Source organism: Leopardus geoffroyi, chromosome C1, assembly GCF_018350155.1.
Source record: "Leopardus geoffroyi isolate Oge1 chromosome C1, O.geoffroyi_Oge1_pat1.0, whole genome shotgun sequence".
In the NCBI taxonomy this organism is placed as follows: domain Eukaryota; kingdom Metazoa; phylum Chordata; class Mammalia; order Carnivora; family Felidae; genus Leopardus; species Leopardus geoffroyi.
Window position 1 is genome coordinate 45,997,196 of NC_059328.1, and position 17,889 is coordinate 46,015,084.

At 44.0% G+C, this 17,889-nt stretch overlaps 1 protein-coding gene across 4 annotated transcripts in view; it reads right to left on the reverse strand.

The window, feature by feature from the left end:
* The window catches only part of FYB2 (FYN binding protein 2), a 128,314-nt gene that overhangs the window by 20,430 nt on the left and 89,995 nt on the right, over positions 1–17,889 (reverse strand). For 3 of the 4 annotated variants that reach the window (XR_006712332.1, XM_045477543.1, XM_045477542.1), the window contains exons 9-13: positions 15,082–15,244; positions 6,647–6,761; positions 6,516–6,556; positions 5,391–5,469; positions 4,262–4,360 (exon numbers count right to left, since the gene is read on the reverse strand). Coding sequence is in view for 3 of the 4 variants with exons in the window: in XM_045477543.1 (XP_045333499.1) it covers positions 4,262–4,360; positions 5,391–5,469; positions 6,516–6,556; positions 6,647–6,761; positions 15,082–15,244 (497 nt within the window). In the remaining variant the exon portion in view is untranslated. The remainder of the gene's footprint in view (positions 1–4,261; positions 4,361–5,390; positions 5,470–6,515; positions 6,557–6,646; positions 6,762–15,081; positions 15,245–17,889) is intronic. The other variant, XM_045477544.1, reaches the window with a different exon arrangement.

A 17,889-nucleotide genomic window follows, 5' to 3' on the forward strand; every position in this document is an offset into this window, starting at 1 on the left:
GAGAGAGAGGGAGACACAGAATCGGAAACAGGTTCCAGGCTCTGAGCCATCAGCCCAGAGCCCGACGCGGGGCTCGAACTCACGGACCGCGAGATCGTGACCTGGCTGAAGTCGGACGCTTAACCGACTGCGCCACCCAGGCGCCCCTGGTACGTACATTTTTTTAGACATGTTTCACGCTTAGTAGACCACAGTATAAACACAACTTTTATATGAACTGGGAAACCAAAAAACTGGACTCGCTTTATTGCTAACATTTGCTTTGTTGCGATGGTCTGGAACCCAACACACAATGTCTCTGAGCTGCACCTGGACATCCACTGTGGTGAAAGAGAACCACCCTCTGCAGACCTGGGACCCCGCCTACATGTATGGTTAAGCCAAAAGGATATCTTGAGGGCAGAATTCCAGGCCAGGGGGGGATGGGAGATAGCAAATTGCTAAGTGGGAGAGGGACATTTGGCCCGAGTAGATTGTTCGGTTACACAGTTAAGGAGATGGAAGGAAGCAGGGTGTGGTAGAAAAAAAAAAAATCCACGTATTTTAAGCAATGAGTTTCAGTGCAGTCCAACGGGGACACTCACCACGGGCCAGACCCCTGTGCTGGGTATATAAAATTATCAGACACAGTTTCTACCCTGAAGTAGCCAGGCGTTTAGTGAGGGAGACCCAAAGTACAACACTGTGTGATAAGAACCTAAGAAAGGAATGTCCAAAGAAATAGCACTTCTGGGAAAATCAGCTAAGCTTTATGCAAGCCTCAGGTTCTTCATTTCTAGAGTGAACACCAGCTGTATCACACGGGGGAGTATTAGAGCTGCATGGGCGTACCTAAGTAGATGTGCCTGGGAAAGAGCTGAGGACGTTCAACGGTCCTTGCTGTCAGTGACTGTACAACCAGACCTGGTGCCATCAGAACAGAGGAGCAGCAGTCCCTGGGGTCAGAGGGAGCTGCATCTGACTCTGAGTTCTGCCACTTGTCCACTTACCTGTGCAAGTCACATAACTTTTCAAAGCCCTAATTTTTCATCCGTGAAATGGAGAAAAGAGTTTCTATCGCATCGTGAGTATTGTGAGAACTGGAGAGAGAACACACGTGAAGCCCTTCACCCTCCCTGTCCTCAATGCCTAGTTAGCATACTTCCTTGGCTTCTCCACTCAAGGGTTCCTAGCTCAGCAAAACCTTTCTTAATGCCAACTCCGTTCCTCTATTTTTTTGGGTCAGGGTGATGGCAGCTCCTATTTAAACATAGAAACGGAGGCTACAAAAAGTCTAGAACGATATTGCCTTCCTCTAGGTCATTTAACTCATTCATCAGCTATTTACGGAGTACCTGTCATGTCTCACGCACTGTTCTTTATACTGGAGATACAGCAGGGGACAAAACCATGAGTGCCCTCGTGGATTCTAGCAGGGTGAAGCAGATGCAACAAGGATTTTTATGTTCTGTCAACTAAGGAGAGAAGTGCAACTGAACAGAAGAGAGCAAGATGAGGGGCCAGGAGGGCTGCAGGTGAGGGCTGGTCTGCCGTTTTTCGGAAGATGGTCAGGGAAGGGTTCGCTGATAAGGCAACTTGAGTAGAATCTGAAGGAAGGGAGGGGGTGAGCCACACTGTTATCTGAATGAAAGCGTTCTGGGAAAGGGAATGGCCAATGCAGAGACCGACAGGCAGAGGTGTGCTAGGTCTCTTTAAAGAAAAACAAGGAAGTCGGTGCATCTGGAACAGAGGGTGTGAGAACAGGTTTAACATCTAGTTCCCATGTAAAACTCACAGCAGAGCTGAGACCAGTTGGCATTTAATTCTTGGCTTATTTCTACCTAAATCAGACCATTTAATGACTGTCCTAATAGACAGTGTGTGTATCCGAGAGAAAGAGAGGGTGGAGAGCCTTACTCTTTTTCCATGTCACATTCCCAGTGTTGCAAAACCTCTCTCTGAAGGTAAGGTACTCAAGTAGGAGTTGGTGTTTAATCAAAAAGCTCAATAAACACAGTAATAAATTCTATCTTGTCCTGTTATATCTACACGTTATTAATTGAAAAATTAAGGCTGAGGGGCAGATTTTGCCAAAATTGATGAGAAAAATGTATCTTATTTTTATTTGAGAGAGATAGAGAGTGAGTTGGGAAGAGGGGCAGAGGGAGGGAGGGAGAGGGAGAGAGAGAAAGCGAGAGGGAGAGCGAGAGAGAGAGAATCCCAAGCAGGCTCCATACAGTGGGAAGCCAGATGGAGGGTTCCATCCCATGACCCTGGGATCATGATCTGAGCTGAAACCCAGGGCCAGTCAACTCAACTGACTGAGCCATGCAGGTGCCCAAGGAAAAAATCTTATTAGACCTTCCTAAAGATGAAACATCTTTCTCTGCAGGTAGTAAATTTCTCTTTTATAGAGGTGTGCAAGCACAGATATTTGGCTTGTTAGGAAGTTTCCAGAAAAGCTTTTGTACTGCATTAGACTAGATAATATGGATTTCTCTTATAACCCTGTGATTCTCTAACTTTAAGAAAAAAGGTTTCTCAGGAGTATTAATAGATGTTAGAAGACATGCACAGGATGTTAGGGAGACACAGAGGAGACACAGGTAATCCAGGTCTGGGTAGAGAGGTTCAGGAAAGGTGTCCCAGAAGGGATACTATTTGACCAAATTTTAAGGGAAGACCAGAACTCTGATAATCAAAGGAGGTTGGAGGAGGGTGGGTGCATTCCAGACCAAGGGAATGTCATGGTTAAAGCAAGGAGGCACCAATACCATGGCAGAATTACATCTGTCGGGTATTTATGCGGGATGGTAAAGGAAATCTGAGTGAGAGATGGAACTGGACAAAAAGGGAGCTTCCATAAAATATTCACTTGCCATAGAAAAAGCCTGGGTATTCTAAAAGTCATTAAGGAGTCATTGAATAGTTCTAAGAAAAAGGAAATGAGATTTGCATTAAAAAATATCAGCATTTTCACCTGGATCAATTTTTTTTTAATGTTTATTTATTTTTGAGACAGAGGAGAGACAGAGCATGAGCAGGGAAGAGGCAGAGAGAGATGGAGACACAGAATGTGAAGCAGGCTCCAGGCTCTGAGCTGTCAGCACACAGCCCGATGCGGGGCTCGAACTCACGAACCGTGAGATTATGACCCGAGCCGAAGTCGGACGCTTAACCGACTGAGCCACCCAGGTGCCCCGCCTGGATCAATTTTTTAAGGGACCACAGGCATCATGCTAATCTTTTTTTGTCAGAAGCATCTAACCTGCCAGGGCCCGAGTATGCCTTCGTGCGTAGGTCTAACTGACCACTGGAGCTCTACTTCCATGGTCAGGAGTACAATCTGTGAACAAGACAGACTGTTGGATCTCTTGGTAGATCTAGATCCAGCAGACAACTGGACTAAAAATCATGTAACTTTCAGCTTCTACGAAGGACGAGAACGTCAAGGTAGAGTAGTAATTCCATGCCAATGTATCTGGTGACCTTAGGGAAATTATCTTATTGTCCCCTGCTCTTATAAAACACAGATCTCTGTCTATATCCATTTCTACATATTAGAGAAGTGCCTGCAGAAACTACCCAGCCTCTCTTGTAGGCAAGAGGAAACATGGGCTGGGGCATGATTTGCCCACAACTGCACACTGAGTAAACGACAAAGCTGTAACTAGAATCCAGAATCCAGGCCTTCCATACTGCTGGCAACGTGTAACCTTCTCAACCACTGGTAATTAGCGCCGAGATCTTGGAGGGCCCTTTCCAGATCTAACACCTTGAGATATATGAACCAGTCAGCTGCAAAGTTCATCTCCCCTGTCTACACATTACATCTCTCTAGAGATGCAAATCAGAATACAGAAGTGTAGACAGGTAAAACACTGAAACTCGCAGGGCCAAGAAAACATACAAGGATGTAATTAATAACACAACGGCCGGTGTTAACAGGGATATATGACACAATGGCCGGTGATAACAGGGATATATGGCAACAAAATTACTTTCTGGACTTTGCTTAGGCTTTCCTCTCTACCCTTGTTTACAACCCTGTTTCATCAATTTTTTTTTTTTTTTTCCCAAACGGATGTTGTCACCTTATTACTAGCTGTGGGTGTGGTTCATTCACAAATTGGAAAGAAGAGGCAGGTGATAAGCAGGCCTGTGGCTTTGGTTTCTGATACCCCCTGCACCGTTTCTGAGACTAGCACGCAGAGCCACAAGGCTGACACTGCGAGTTCCCCCATGGTGGGGAAAACAAAAACAACCGCCAAAGACTTTTTACCTTACATTTTCTTTCAACTTGTTTTTCTTCATTTTAAATCTGTTCTTTTCTTTCTTCAAGAATTTCTGCAGTCTTTTAAGTGCTTCTTTTCCGTCTAAGCTAAGAGGAATCAGAGGATATAAACAACATGGCATTTGAAAGAGTCCTAGAGAAGGAAGAGGCTCATTCCAGAACACGTCCCACTCCAGGAAGCGAGAGCAAATGCCTCATCAACCTCTGTGCTAGTCTTATTTGTTTAGATGCCAATATGAAGTAACACACACCAATCAGCTACGAAGGGAATTATACTTCAGTACAAGCTTCATCCACCGCGAATGGTCTCTATTTTGTACATGTGAAGCAAGAGCTTCCTTTCAGAGAAGATGACTTAGGGAAAGAATAGTTTACAAACTATACTGGAAATACAGCAATTGTGGCTCCTGAAATCCATGTCACCAACTCTTAATTGACTGACTGATATTACAACAATGGTGGTACATTTATTGCCCAGTTAATGATTAAAATTCTTCCAAATATGCTCTTGGGTTTTTTTAGGGTTGCTGGAGAGGGAATGATACATCCACACCATCCCACCCAGCATGGAACACTACTCCTCCCTCCAACCCTTGAACCTCTTGCTTTTGACCATTGCTGTTTTCATTTCCACAATGTGCCCTCAGTAACTAAAGTTGACGAATAAGGCCCATTTGAACAAATATTCCCGATAACACTGAATTCTTAGATATTAAATTAAGTCTAAATCCCAGAGACAGTCTTCTTAACTTGCAAAGACACAATTTAAGTCATGACCAGTGATTTCTTTCCGCAAATGCTATGATAGGGCCGAAGCGAGTTTTATTACTATTTACTTCTCCCTTTTGACTTAATTCCTAACACGATATTAAAGTTCCCTACTTGGAGAGATGGGCATTTTCTTAAGAGAGAAAAGCAATATGATTAAAGATTCTAGCATATGACCGTACACAATCCCAAGTCTCTTATTCATCACAATTGTAGATTAAAGTAGCTTCTCATGACTCATGACGCAAATCCTAAGGATGACACAAAGGAAGACGACTACTTCTTAAAGTCTGATTTTCCTACAGCATCAATACTATTAGCTACAATGCTAAGAAAGAGAGGAACTCACTCTATTTTTGGGTAGTTGCCTTTTGTTTTGTAGACCTCTTCATACACTTCTTCACTATTTTCTTCTGGAATTAAAAGAACTGTTTTCATGTATTACAATGACAATAGCTCAAATTCATATTTCACCAGAAATTATTGGATACCTATCATGTGTTAGGTACACTTTCATGTCAGGCACGTTTTTAAAAATATTTTTTAATGTTTATTTATATTTGAGAGAGAGAGAGAGTGCAAGCAGGAGAGGGGCAGAGAGGGAGACAGAAATCTAAGCAGGCTCTAGGCTCTGAGTTGTCAGCACAGAGCCTGATGGGGGGCTTGAAGGGAGATCATGACCTGAGCTTATGTTGGATGCTCAACAGACTGAGCCACATTTTCTTTTAAAGTTTATTTATTTGGAGAGAAAGGGACAGAGAACCCCAAGCAGACTCCGTGCTGTTAGCACAGAGCCCAACACAGGGCTTGATCTCATGAACCGTGAGATCATGACCTGAGCCAAAACCATGTGTCAGACGCTTAATCAACTGAGCCACCCAGGTCCCTCAGGCATATGGCAAAAATAATTAAACCCCTATAAAAGTAGGTACAAAATGAAAATTCATATTTGCTTTTCCCCAATCCTAAGTCTGATCTGGTATAGTCAAAGAAAGCAGGTTTATCAACAGATTCCATCCTTCTAACCTCTTCCTTTGCATATTTTGTGCATAACATTCAGAGTCTATAAACATCACATGCTGTGTTGGATGTTGGGGCAATAAAGGGGAACCAAAGCATCCTGAATAATCTTCCCCTTCTTACCATGGCTTTAGCCTAGCCTAATACATCAGCTTAAGATACACAGATACAATTGAAGGCTACCCTGTATGGGAGGATTTTCAAGTTTAATTTTTTTTAATGTTTATTTTTGAGAGAGACAGAGAGACAGTGTGTGAATGGGGGAGGGGCAGAGGAAGAGGGAGACAGAGAATCCAAGGCAGGCTCCAGGCTCTGAGCTGTCAGCACAGAGCCCCATGCGGGGCTTGAACCCACACACCGTGAGATCATGACCTGAGCCGAAGTCGGGCTCTCAACCGACTGAGCCACCCAGGCGCCCCCCTACCCACATTTGCAAATGTCTTCTTATACTTACCATCATCTGAAGCAAATGAGCTAGAGAAATCTGACCTTGTTCTGTGGGGAGAAGTAACGCAGAGACCATTAACCTGTTGTGTTGTACCTTTAAAGTCTTACCACACTGCTGAAGGGCTGAGATGCACTTACCTCCCTCTGCTGGGGCACTCAACATCGTCATATGTCTCCTCTGAGATGGAGCGAGGCTTCCAGGCCCCCTGGCCTGGCATTTCTTTACTGACCTCCAAGGCCTCCACATACCCACCTATAAAGAAAACAGAGAAAGTCCTGGAAGAATAGCTCATCAAGTGCTACTAGCATAAATGCATTCACACATGTCGTGGCAAGGAGGCAAGAACAGGAAAGGCAGATTTCATCAACTAAAACTGGATTATAATCTTGATGTGTGCGTTTCTTCAAACCATTTTGCCTTGCAGAGACTCAGTTATGGTTCTCTGAAGTTGGGATAATAAAAACCCGGACTCTTAAGTGAGTGTGGCAAGGATGAATACGTATTCATGAAAGGTGCTCGTTACCTAGTGACCAGTAACTCCTCCCTCTTCTCTGATGGCTCTTCTCTAATCTCAGACCTCAGATGGTGATATCCTCCAGGATATAGCTCTGGGGCTTCTCTCTCTTTATAAATTTTTTTTTAATGTTTATTTATTTTATTTTATTTTTAAAAATTTTTTTAAACGTTTATTTATTATTGAAAGACAGAGAGAGTCAGAGCGTGAGCAGGGGAGGGGCAGAGGGAGAGGGAGACACAGAATCCGAAGCAGGCTCCAGGCTCTGAACTGTCGGCACAAGCCCGACGCGGGGCTCGAACTCACAAACCGCGAGATCATGACCTGAGCTGAAGTCGGAGGCTTAACCAACTGAGTCACACAGCACCCCTTTAATGTTTATTTTTGAGAGGGAGAGCATGAGAGCGAGTGGGGGAAGGGCAGAGAGAGAGAGAGGGAGAGAGAGAGAGAGAGGGGGAGAGAGAGAGAGGGAGAGAGAGAGAGAGATAGACAGAGAGACAGACATAGAATCCGAAGCAGGCTCCAAGCTCTGAGCTGTCAGCACTGAGCCTGACGCGGGTCTCAAACTCACCAACTATGAGATCATGACCTGAGCTGAAGTCGGATGTTTAACCGACTGAGCCACCCAGGTGCCCCACAATCTCTTGAAATTTAGATGATCTTATCCAGTTGTGTGGCACTTTTCTCTTCAAATTTCTTAGACCAGTTAATTGAGCGAGCACATTAGCATTTCCTTACTCCTTAGTGATGGAATTAGCCAGAAGATGGGGTGCCAGGTTGAAAAATGTACAGGGATTGTGGGCGCAAGTAGTGAGCCCTGTTAACTGCAGGTGCTGGTTTATTTCACAGAGCTATACACTTGTCATAATCATAAAACTGTCATATTTTTATCAGTTGGCATAGTTTGATATTTCGAGTACGGGTGATTCAGAACCATTTTCACACATGGACTGTTAATCAGAAAGAAGAAGTGATACATCTGAGAAATAAGCAAGAAGCAAACGGACTTGTGTCAATTAAACGAACCAAGTAACGAAATTTTAACCCCTGGTAAGAAGTCAGCATGTTCAAACCCCAAACTGTCTCAGGCACGTCAGCTCCTTGAGCTGTCATGTGTTGCTTTTCCGTAAGAGGTTATCAGCAAGTTTCTCCCAGCACAAAACAAAGATGCTGCACACACACAGGTGCCTAACTCCTAGTTCAAGACCACTTTTTTTCTTTTTTAATCCTTCCTTTTGGCTGCGGCAAATGTTAAAGTTTATGGCTTCCTCTTAAAAACACAGACAGCTCCCAAATTTACATCTCTAACTTAGACATCTTTCACAAATTCTAGATTCTCCCTCACCCTTCAAGTCACTCCTATTTGGTTGTCTAAATACATTATGTTCCAAACCAAACTCAAGGTTTCTTCTCTGCAAATCTGCATTTCCTGAGGTCGGTCCCAGCTAAGTAAACAGTGGCAGCTCGTCCTTTCTGTCGTTCGGGTCCCAAACAGGAAGACGTCCTTGATTCTCTTCTCTACTTGCAAATTCTATCCTGAATCCAAGCACGGCTCAACAAGTCTACCACGCACGCTCCTCCAAGCTCCCGTCCTTTCTCTCTCACGTTAGTACTACATGCTCCTAACAGGCCCCTGATTGATCCCTTTGCATTTCTTCTTTCACAACAGCAGCCAGGATAATTCTTTAAATGCAATCAGATCACTCCATTCTTGTGCTCACAGCCTGTCATTTGTTCTTAAAAACCTGTCAACGTAAATGTCAAAGTTCTTGCAATGGTCTATAGAAGCCCCCACCCTATCCGGCCCCTTGTCATGTCTCTGACCTCATCTCCTACTACACTCTGCTCCAGCCACACACCTCCTGGCTGCTCTGCCCCCACACCCGGTAGGCTCCTGCCCCAGGATATTGGCACTCCTTCTCCCCTCTCCCCTGGAACATTCTTATCCTAGATACACATGGCTCTCCTCATCTACGTTACAGCTTTGAAGTCACCTATGAACACTTGAAAAATACCACTTCTACCTCTCCTTGGCTTTCCTGATTCTCTTTCCTTGCCTTATCTTTTTCCCTGTAACATTTACTGCCATTCCATATAGTGGATATTTTATTGTTTATATATTTATGATCTGTCTCCTCTGATTAGAACGCACCCTCTGTGAGGATAGGAATTTTTATCAGTTTTGTCTACTACTATACCCCCAGCCCCTGGACCAGTGCCGGGCACATAAAAGGCACTCCAATATTTTTTAATATTAAATGATTTGAACGGACAGGTCTTCTAACAGAAGTGTTTTCTGTACTGAATTTTTAGTTATAGTGTACTGATATTTTAAATTTTCTATCTAGTATCTCATTACATACTTGTTATTTGTTCTTTTTTCTTCCCCTTCATCCTCCTCTTTCTTGACTGAGATTTCTTCTCTTTATTCTTTTTTCTTTTCTATTTGTTTGGAAGTTTCCATTTGCTTAGAAGTTACCCGAGTAGGTTTTCAATTTTACTTCTAACACACAGGAAAAAGCACACATCCTAAGAGTACAGCTCAATGGTTTTTCCCAAGTTGAACATATTCATGCATGGAGCACGTATTTCAAAAACCTAACACTGCCAGTGCCCCTCCGAGCCCCTCCCACGCTCTGTTCTGGTCGTCATTCCTTCTCACAAGGGTAGCCACCATCGTTAACGCCTAACACATGAAGTAAATTCTGCTTGTTTCTGAACTTTTATTAATGGAATCATTCAGAATGTTTTCTTTGGTGTCGCCTACTTCAATACTCCGTGACATTCATCTGTGTTGTTGCATATAGTTGTAATTCCTTCCCGTAACTATTCCATTGTGTGAATACACTACATTTATTCATTGTACTTTAGATGGACACGTGGACAGTTTCCAGTGTGAGGCTGTTATAAAAAGTTCTGCTATGAACATCTTGTATCTGTCTTGGTAGACTGAAGGATGCATTTCTATTGGTACAAGAACAGGCACGGCATTGCCTGTCATAGGCATACGCCGGACTTTAATAGATACTGCCAGATGGTTTTCCAAGGTGAGTACCCCAGTTCACAGTCCCAGCAAGTGTAGGAGAGTTCTAGCTGCTCCACAGCTTCACTAAAACTTGGTATTTTTAGTCTTTTTTACTTTAGCCATTTTGGGTGGGCAGGTAGTGATACCCCATTGTAGGTTTCATTTCCATTTTCCCACGACTTAATGAAGAGCTCTTTATTATGTATTTACTTTTTGAATATCTTCGAGTGAAGTACCTGTTCAAGCATTTTCCTAATTTCATTTTTCTGATTTCTATTCTTCTTAAGTTTATTTATTTATTTTGAGAGAGAGGGGGCCATGAACGCATGTGCAAATGGGGGAAGGGGCAGAGAAAGAGGGAAAGAAAGAATCCCAAGTGGGCTGTGCGCTGTCAGCATGGGGCTGAAACTCACGAACTGTGAAATCACGACCTGAGCCAAAATCAAGAGTTGGATGCTTAACTGACTGAGTCACCCAGGTGCCCCTGATTTCTTTTTTATATTTTCTGGGTACAGTGACGTTCACAGAAGCTTTATATATTCCATCTGAGTCCTTTGTCATATACCTATATGTACAGATCTCTCTCTCTCTCTCTAGATATCTGTATATCAAATAACATCTTCCACTCTGCGTCTCGCCTTTTCACTCTGGTATCTTTTGATGAATATATCCTAGCTATGCTCTTCTAAGGCTAACGTAAATTAATACTACAATTAAAAACCTTAGACTGTTTTAATTGTGAGTTACCTTCTCGAAGTATGTGCTATTAATGTTCAGTATTTTTTCCCCTCTCCCCAGTTTTATATTCTTGGTGTTTTTTTTTTTTTTCCCAGTTGATATTTTTGGTCAGCTTTTTTCTTGCATCCAAAATTCTCTATCCAGGATTATCTTCCTTCTGCCTGAAGTATATGCTTTAGAATCTCCCTTAGAGATTTCATTTGGTGATAAAAGTCTCTTTTTGTCTGAAAATACCTTGATTTTTCCTTCACTGTTGACCTGCATTTGCACGGGCTGCACAATTCTAGACAGACACTCAGGATCCTTCGGCTGCACTGTATTCAAGTTACACACTCTTGTTGAGAACTCAGCAGTCAGCCTGCTTGTTTCTTTCTGGGTGACTGACCTTCTTTGTTTGCTTTGAAGATATTTGAAGATATTTTCTTATTCTTCAGTTTCTTTAAGATCTAACTAGGTGTGTTCTTTTATTTATCCTGCTTGAGAACTTTGGGGCTTCTTCATCTACAAACTGATTATCTTTCCATAATTCTAGAAAATGATGAGACATTATCTTTTTACTTTTTCCACTTTCAACTCTTTCTAAGGCCGCTTTGTAGAACTGACTTGATGTTACTTTTAAGATTTTTTCTTTTATCCTTGAGGATTCTTATCCTCTGTCTCATTCTTTCCTATCATTCCCTACGGACTATGTTGGGATAATTTCTCTGAATGTATCTCCTAGTTCCTTAATTTCCTTTTCACCCGTGTCTAATCTGAGATCACTCCCTTTCTATATCACTTTATCAAATTACTGTTTATCTCTATCAATTCTGTTTGTTCCCTGTTCCTATTCTTTTTACTTTTTAAAATCTACTATGATGTTTTGTATTTAACAACTCTCATATCTGTAACTATCTTTCAGGTTGGTTCCTGTTGTCTGCTGTTCTGCTGGTCTCCAATCACCGTGACTTGTTTGCTTGTGCGTTTAGTAATTGTGGCCTATGAACTGTTAATTTTTAAAAGTATACATTGGGGAATTACTTGAAACCTAGGATGGAAGGAGGCTGCATCAAAGAGGATTTTGTGTGCTTCTAGCAGTGATCTGGGAGGGCTCACAAGTTGATACACATTAGACTAAATTGGGTTTCCTCTGGACCACACACATAGTAGTGGGGATTTGAACTGCAGGTGGGCAAGACGATCAGCTCATGGGAATCTTTTTTTTTTTTTTTTTCCCTTCAGCCAGCACCAGGGTCAAAACGGACACGTTTCGGCTCCCTGGGGTTTAGGCTTTGTTAATTTTGTTTTCATCCCCAAGAAGCAATACTTTTTTTTAGTTTGTTCATTTTTTTACAAGAGGCCTATTTGCACAGGAGTATAGAAAGACATGCCATTGTCTTTTTCTTCTCAAAATTTTCTGTTTTCCTGCCCACTCTCCTTGACTAAGCATTTTACGCTACTGAAACAAGGGCTGCAAAGAGCCATTAATGGACCCAGCGACTCCCTTTGTGCTTTCGCGGCCTGTGCGTTATGTACAGATTACTCAGAATAATCGTCTTTGCACTGTTTTCTTCACGGCATAATCCTCAAATCTATAGTGACTCCTCATGGGCAGTCCATAATTGCGTGAAAACAGCTTTCAGCCCCCTATTCAGGGCTCTCCTTTAACTCTTTTATTAACTTCAACTTGTCTTCCTCTCCTTTTTTTTCTTTTCTTTTTTTTTTTTTTTTTTTTTTTTTTGCTATACTCCAAATTCAGTCTACCCACTTCTCAAGGCATGGTTTTGATTTTATGCCAACTCTGTGCTTTCTCATGTGTCATTAACATCACCAGAAATGTCTTTTTTTCCCCCTGTTGTCACATTTATTTTTGAAAAAAAAAAATTTATGATGTTCGTAACATTTGAGATCTAGCCTTTTATAACACATTTATAAGAACACAATACAGCATTTTAAACTATGGGCAGAGTCTCATTCATTCTATGTGGACATAATCCTTTGAGGTCCTGACGTTATACAGGAGTCTCCTATTATAAGCTCACTCGGGGCAGGCCCCGGGATATAGCTCCTGTCCTCTGCATAACACTCAGTCTAAACAGGGGCTCAAGGGATTCGGAGCTCAATAAAAACCCTCAGGCCAAGTGTAGCTCTGGCATTCACCTTCCAGGGCTCCCGGTTCCTGCAAATATGCGGATGCTTTCTTTTTATATCAGTTTTGTGATACTTTAATACATCTTCCAAAAATGTAACCTTTACTTGTCTTAGTCGAGACAATTATTCAGGTTGTCCAATCTACCACGGTCGCACTGAAGTTGGATTTCTTCTTTTATTCCTTCCTTTCACAACATTTTGTCGGGGGTTCTCCAGTGTGCAAGACACTGTACCAGGTTGCAGAAATACAGAGAAAAATACCACATTGTCTCTGATCGCGTGGTGCCCACCGAGTACCATGGGAGACAGACACATAGCCCATGAATTGTAACGTAAGGGATGCTCTGCTTTTTTTAGATGAGGAAATAAATGAAGAGAACACTAATTGAGCACACTAACTAGATACTTTATGTGCATTGACAAATGGGCCTTGGAAAATAAGGCGTATTATTCCCATTTGCATATGAAAGTCCATAAACTTCCCAAGGTTATGGGATTAGCATACAGTGGTCCTGGGTCCTAGAACTGCTTCACTCTAAAGCCTAATGTGGAAATGTGGTTATTCGGTTGCTGTTTTCATGTGATGGAATCAGAAAGGAGTGAGGAATTATGTCCCTGGAGAGCAGGGAAGAGGAGGATGGACTGAAGTAAGGGAGACCTCAGAAGAAGTGACTTTTTAAAAAATTTTTTTTTTCTTTAATGTTTATTATTTGAGAAAGAGACAGAGAGCATGCAGGGGAGGGGCAGAGAGAGAGGGAGACACAGAATCGGAAGCAGGCTCCAGGCTCTGAGCTGTCAGCACAGAGCCCGACCCAGGGCTCGAACCCACAGACCGCGAGATCATGACCTGAGCTGAAGTCAGCCGCCTAACCGACTGAGCCACCCAGGCGTCCCAAGAAGTGACTTTTAAGACAGATCTTGAAGGATGCCTAGGACATCAGGAGGTAGAGAATTAGGTAGAGAATTCCAGACAGAGATTGGGCAAAATTACAGAGGCATTTAAACACGTGACTTGGGAAATACAGAATATAGCAGAGTATGCAGGGATGTGGCCAACTAGTCCAAAGGCAGATTTTAAGGGGCCCTGAGTCCATCTCGTGATCACTGTGTTTTTATTCTTCTCATAACTGATTTGTAACATGTGAAATGTCAGTGGTTTGCCATGGTTTATTGGGCTGGAGGGGACATCTGTTTTGTCTACCTGCTATCTTCTTTTTCTCCCCGATAACAGCCCTTTCCTTTTGTTTGGGAAATCCTTCAATCTGAGTTACTCAGTTTTGGTAGAAGTGACTCTGCCCCCAGCTCCAGGGGTGAGTTTATGGCACAGGCTGGGCCAACCACAGCATCATAGCTCCCATTCGTGATGGCTGGATCAGTGATGACATGTGACCCAATCAGAGCCAGTAAACCCAGATCTGGGCCTTTTCTCCTAATGGTTGAGAAGGTTACAATTTCTAGTGTTCCCCTGGGGTTCCCAAGAGGATAGGGTATAAGCCCGTTAATGCTAGAAGCCATCTCGCCTCCGGAAGGGTAGGATTTGTCTGAAAATGGAGCCATGCCAGAGGGGGAAAAGCCAAGAGGAGAAGAAGTAATATTGAGTCTTTGTATTCTATCTGCGGACGCGGATCCCGCCATGGCCAGACTTTCCTCAAAGTGAGCCTCCTCTTTTCTTTTTTTTTTTTTGCTTAACACAATATGATGTGATTATTGTTACCTATAATCAAGAGTCTTGACTAACATGAAGTAAAACACAACCTAAATAAAGTCAGCTAATGATATCATACTGTGTCAATTATTTTGGCCCACAAAAAACAACAGGAGCTGGCAGACACACAAAGAAAGTATTTGCTGAGCACCTATTATGTGACATACGGTCAGATCTGGCCCTGACAAATCCCGTGAGGTCCACAGTATGAACCCTTTTTATGAATGAAGCAACACTGTAGGAATATGAAGTTATTTCTTACGTAGCCAGTAAGATTTGAACTCTGGTCTCCTTCTACATCCAGGGCTCTTTCCATGATCTGCATACCCGTGTCACTAGGGCGAGTTACCCGGTACAATAACAGATGTTCAATATTTATAAACTAATCTACAATCGTGGACACGCACAACTTTAGAATCATGTGGTGACGGTGAAGAGAACCAGGAAGAACACAACTTACCGTGGCTTAAGGAGTGTCTGGCCAGCTTTGGGTCATGGGGGCGGGGCTTTGTCTGGACAGCGATGATGCTCCCAGTGTCCTGTTTCCCGGGCAGCGGGCTCCTGCTGCCTCCGTGGACCTTCATCACCTTGTTTCTTCCCAGCATCCCTCCAGAGGCAGCCCCCTAAACACACGCAACAGGGAGAGTGCTGCTGAATTCGGATTTACCTGCTCTGTGTTTCACTGACTTGTGCTGTTCATTCACTCATTTCTCACGGATGGCAATGATCTCTTATGGTACTGAACGCAGTCTCCCTAGACTAAGTTTCACAAGGATGCATACGATGCCTTTGGTTCGCCTCTGAATGGTCACCGAAGGCCCGGCACGGAGGCAGCCCCCACCCCCGCCTGGAGGCAACCAGCATGAAACACAGCACTGACAAAGCAGGCTCTTCCTATATTTAATCTCACCTCATCCCCATGACACCCCATTAGGAAAATATTAGTCCATGCGATAAAGAGTTTAGAAAGGTTAAATAACTGGCCTCTGGTCTCACAGCTAATAGTCAACCAGGGCAGGGCTTGAGCTCACAGCCCCATTCTCCTGACCACCGAGGGATGCTGTGTTCCTTCTGCCTGATATTTCATCTTCCCACCTGCCATTTTTCTGTTCCTCCTCACTTCCTTTCACCCCTCCTCCCTCCAGGGTTTGTCAGACACCAACGCTGAGTTCTGGTGATTGATACAACGGGCAGGGTGGCCTCTACAGCGATCACGGAAACGATGCACAGGAACAATTAAGGTACCACGGGGCCAGCGCTATATACAGTTGTATTGTTCACTGAGACGGAAGCAGAGGGGGGGAGGTCAGTTCTCTAGGCTGGGAGACAGGATGGGGAAAGACTACCAAAGCAGGTCTTATTAAAGCGTATTTTAAAACGCAAGTAAGAGATCGACTGAGGGGATAAAAGAAGACCTGATGCGCAAATCAGCACGAGCAAAGCCACGGGGGTCTGGTCAAGGGTTAGTGTCCTCAGACCAGAGCATGGAGGCTGACGCTGAGGGCGGAGTGGAAGGAAGAGGGGGAAAAAAGAGATGTGAAAGATGGGACAGAATGAGGCTGAGTGATGCAGGGTCTTGTGGGTGAGGCCGCCTGTGGGCTCCACTGAGCCTCGGGCAGCAACCCGAGCGATGCGCATTTCAGAAAGATCTGGATGGATTACCAGGAAGAGGCCCTGGAAGGACCAAGGGGAATTACAGCATTTCTGGCCATCTGTCAGATGACAGTGGGAGAGGAGATTACGGTCCTTCCGGCTTCAAGTGGGCGGGAGGCTTGACCAGTACAATAACCTCTGAGAGTAACTGGGAAAAAGCTGACGTATTTAACAGACATAAAGGATGGGGTCTCCCCAGGTCTTGGTGGGACGTGGGCAAACTCAAAGGCCAGTACAAGGAGGGGCATTCTTTTAAGTCACACAGCCAAGAATGAAGTTTTTAATGGGGGAACATGACAGGGAAGAAAGTCAGTTTCACACACATGCAGAACTGCCTTCCTTCGCTGTGGCCCCTAATAAAGTGGGGCAGGGCTCCCATCGGGCTGTCCTTGGGAATGCTTCCGAGGGGGCTCAGTTTGAGCCACCGATTATGTATTTACTGACTTACCATTTACATCTGACCCTGAACACCACTGCTACTCCACCCACCACGTTTATGTAACGGAATCCAAACACTTTTGATTCCCAAACTCAAATCCACTCTCGGAAAGCAGGAATATGTCCCTTTATTTTTTTAAAAAAAATTTTTTAACGTTTATTTATTTTTGAGACAGAGAGAGACAGAGCATGAACGGGGGAGGGGCAGAGAGAGAGGGAGACACAGAATCGGAAGCAGGCTCCAGGCTCTGAGCCATCAGCCCAGAGCCCGACGCGGGGCTCGAACTCACAGACTGTGAGATCGTGACCTGAGCTGAAGTCGGACGCTCAACTGACTGAGCCACCCAGGCACCCCTGAGGAATATGTCCCTTTAGTGGTGGCCTGACCCCATACCTGGCTCTCGTCAAACAGCCAGCATGGATGAAGAACACATCCCTGCTTTTGCTCTTTCGCGGTTAGTCGGTATCCTTAACCTTGCTCCCCTATTGCCTTTTGCATGCTCCTGATTAACCCCTTCCTGACCTCAGCCTCCTCGCCCACTTACGGGCTTGCCCTCTCTCCGGCCTCATGTGCAACGCCGCCCCCCTAACTCTGGTCCCTGCCTTTCATAATTCGTGACTTATTTCTTCCTTGAATTACGCTGCTTTGTGACACCCTATGAACACACAACCCGGCCAGCCTGGGTCTCCAGGCCCACAACACCGACAACCTGTTGGATTCACCCAAGCCCTGCAGATGGAACTGAAACAATCTGAGGTCAGAAGGTAGGCACATCTCAAATAGCTTCTTAGAATGTTCTGAGCAGTACAACTGTCGAGGTGGTAGCAACTGTCGAGGCCTCTGACCACTCCAGCTGTTCTGAAGGGGACAGTGTCAAATAGATGCAGAGACACGCATATAGGCGGTATTTGCGGACAGGTAATAACTAACAACACCTTTCATTTTTATGGTAGCTTAGGGTTTACCAAGCACTTTTACGTACATTACTTCTTTTTATCATCACTAGCGAGACAGAATCAGGATGGGGCTGAAGATGATAACTGGGTACAGACTATTTTTCTTTTCCACATGAGATGGCCTAGCTGAGAAAGGAAGTTGTTTTAAGCTGGAGTACACGCCTGAAGGAGGCCCCTCTCCTCCAGGCTCCTTCTTTTGCAGGGCAGAGCACCCGAATGG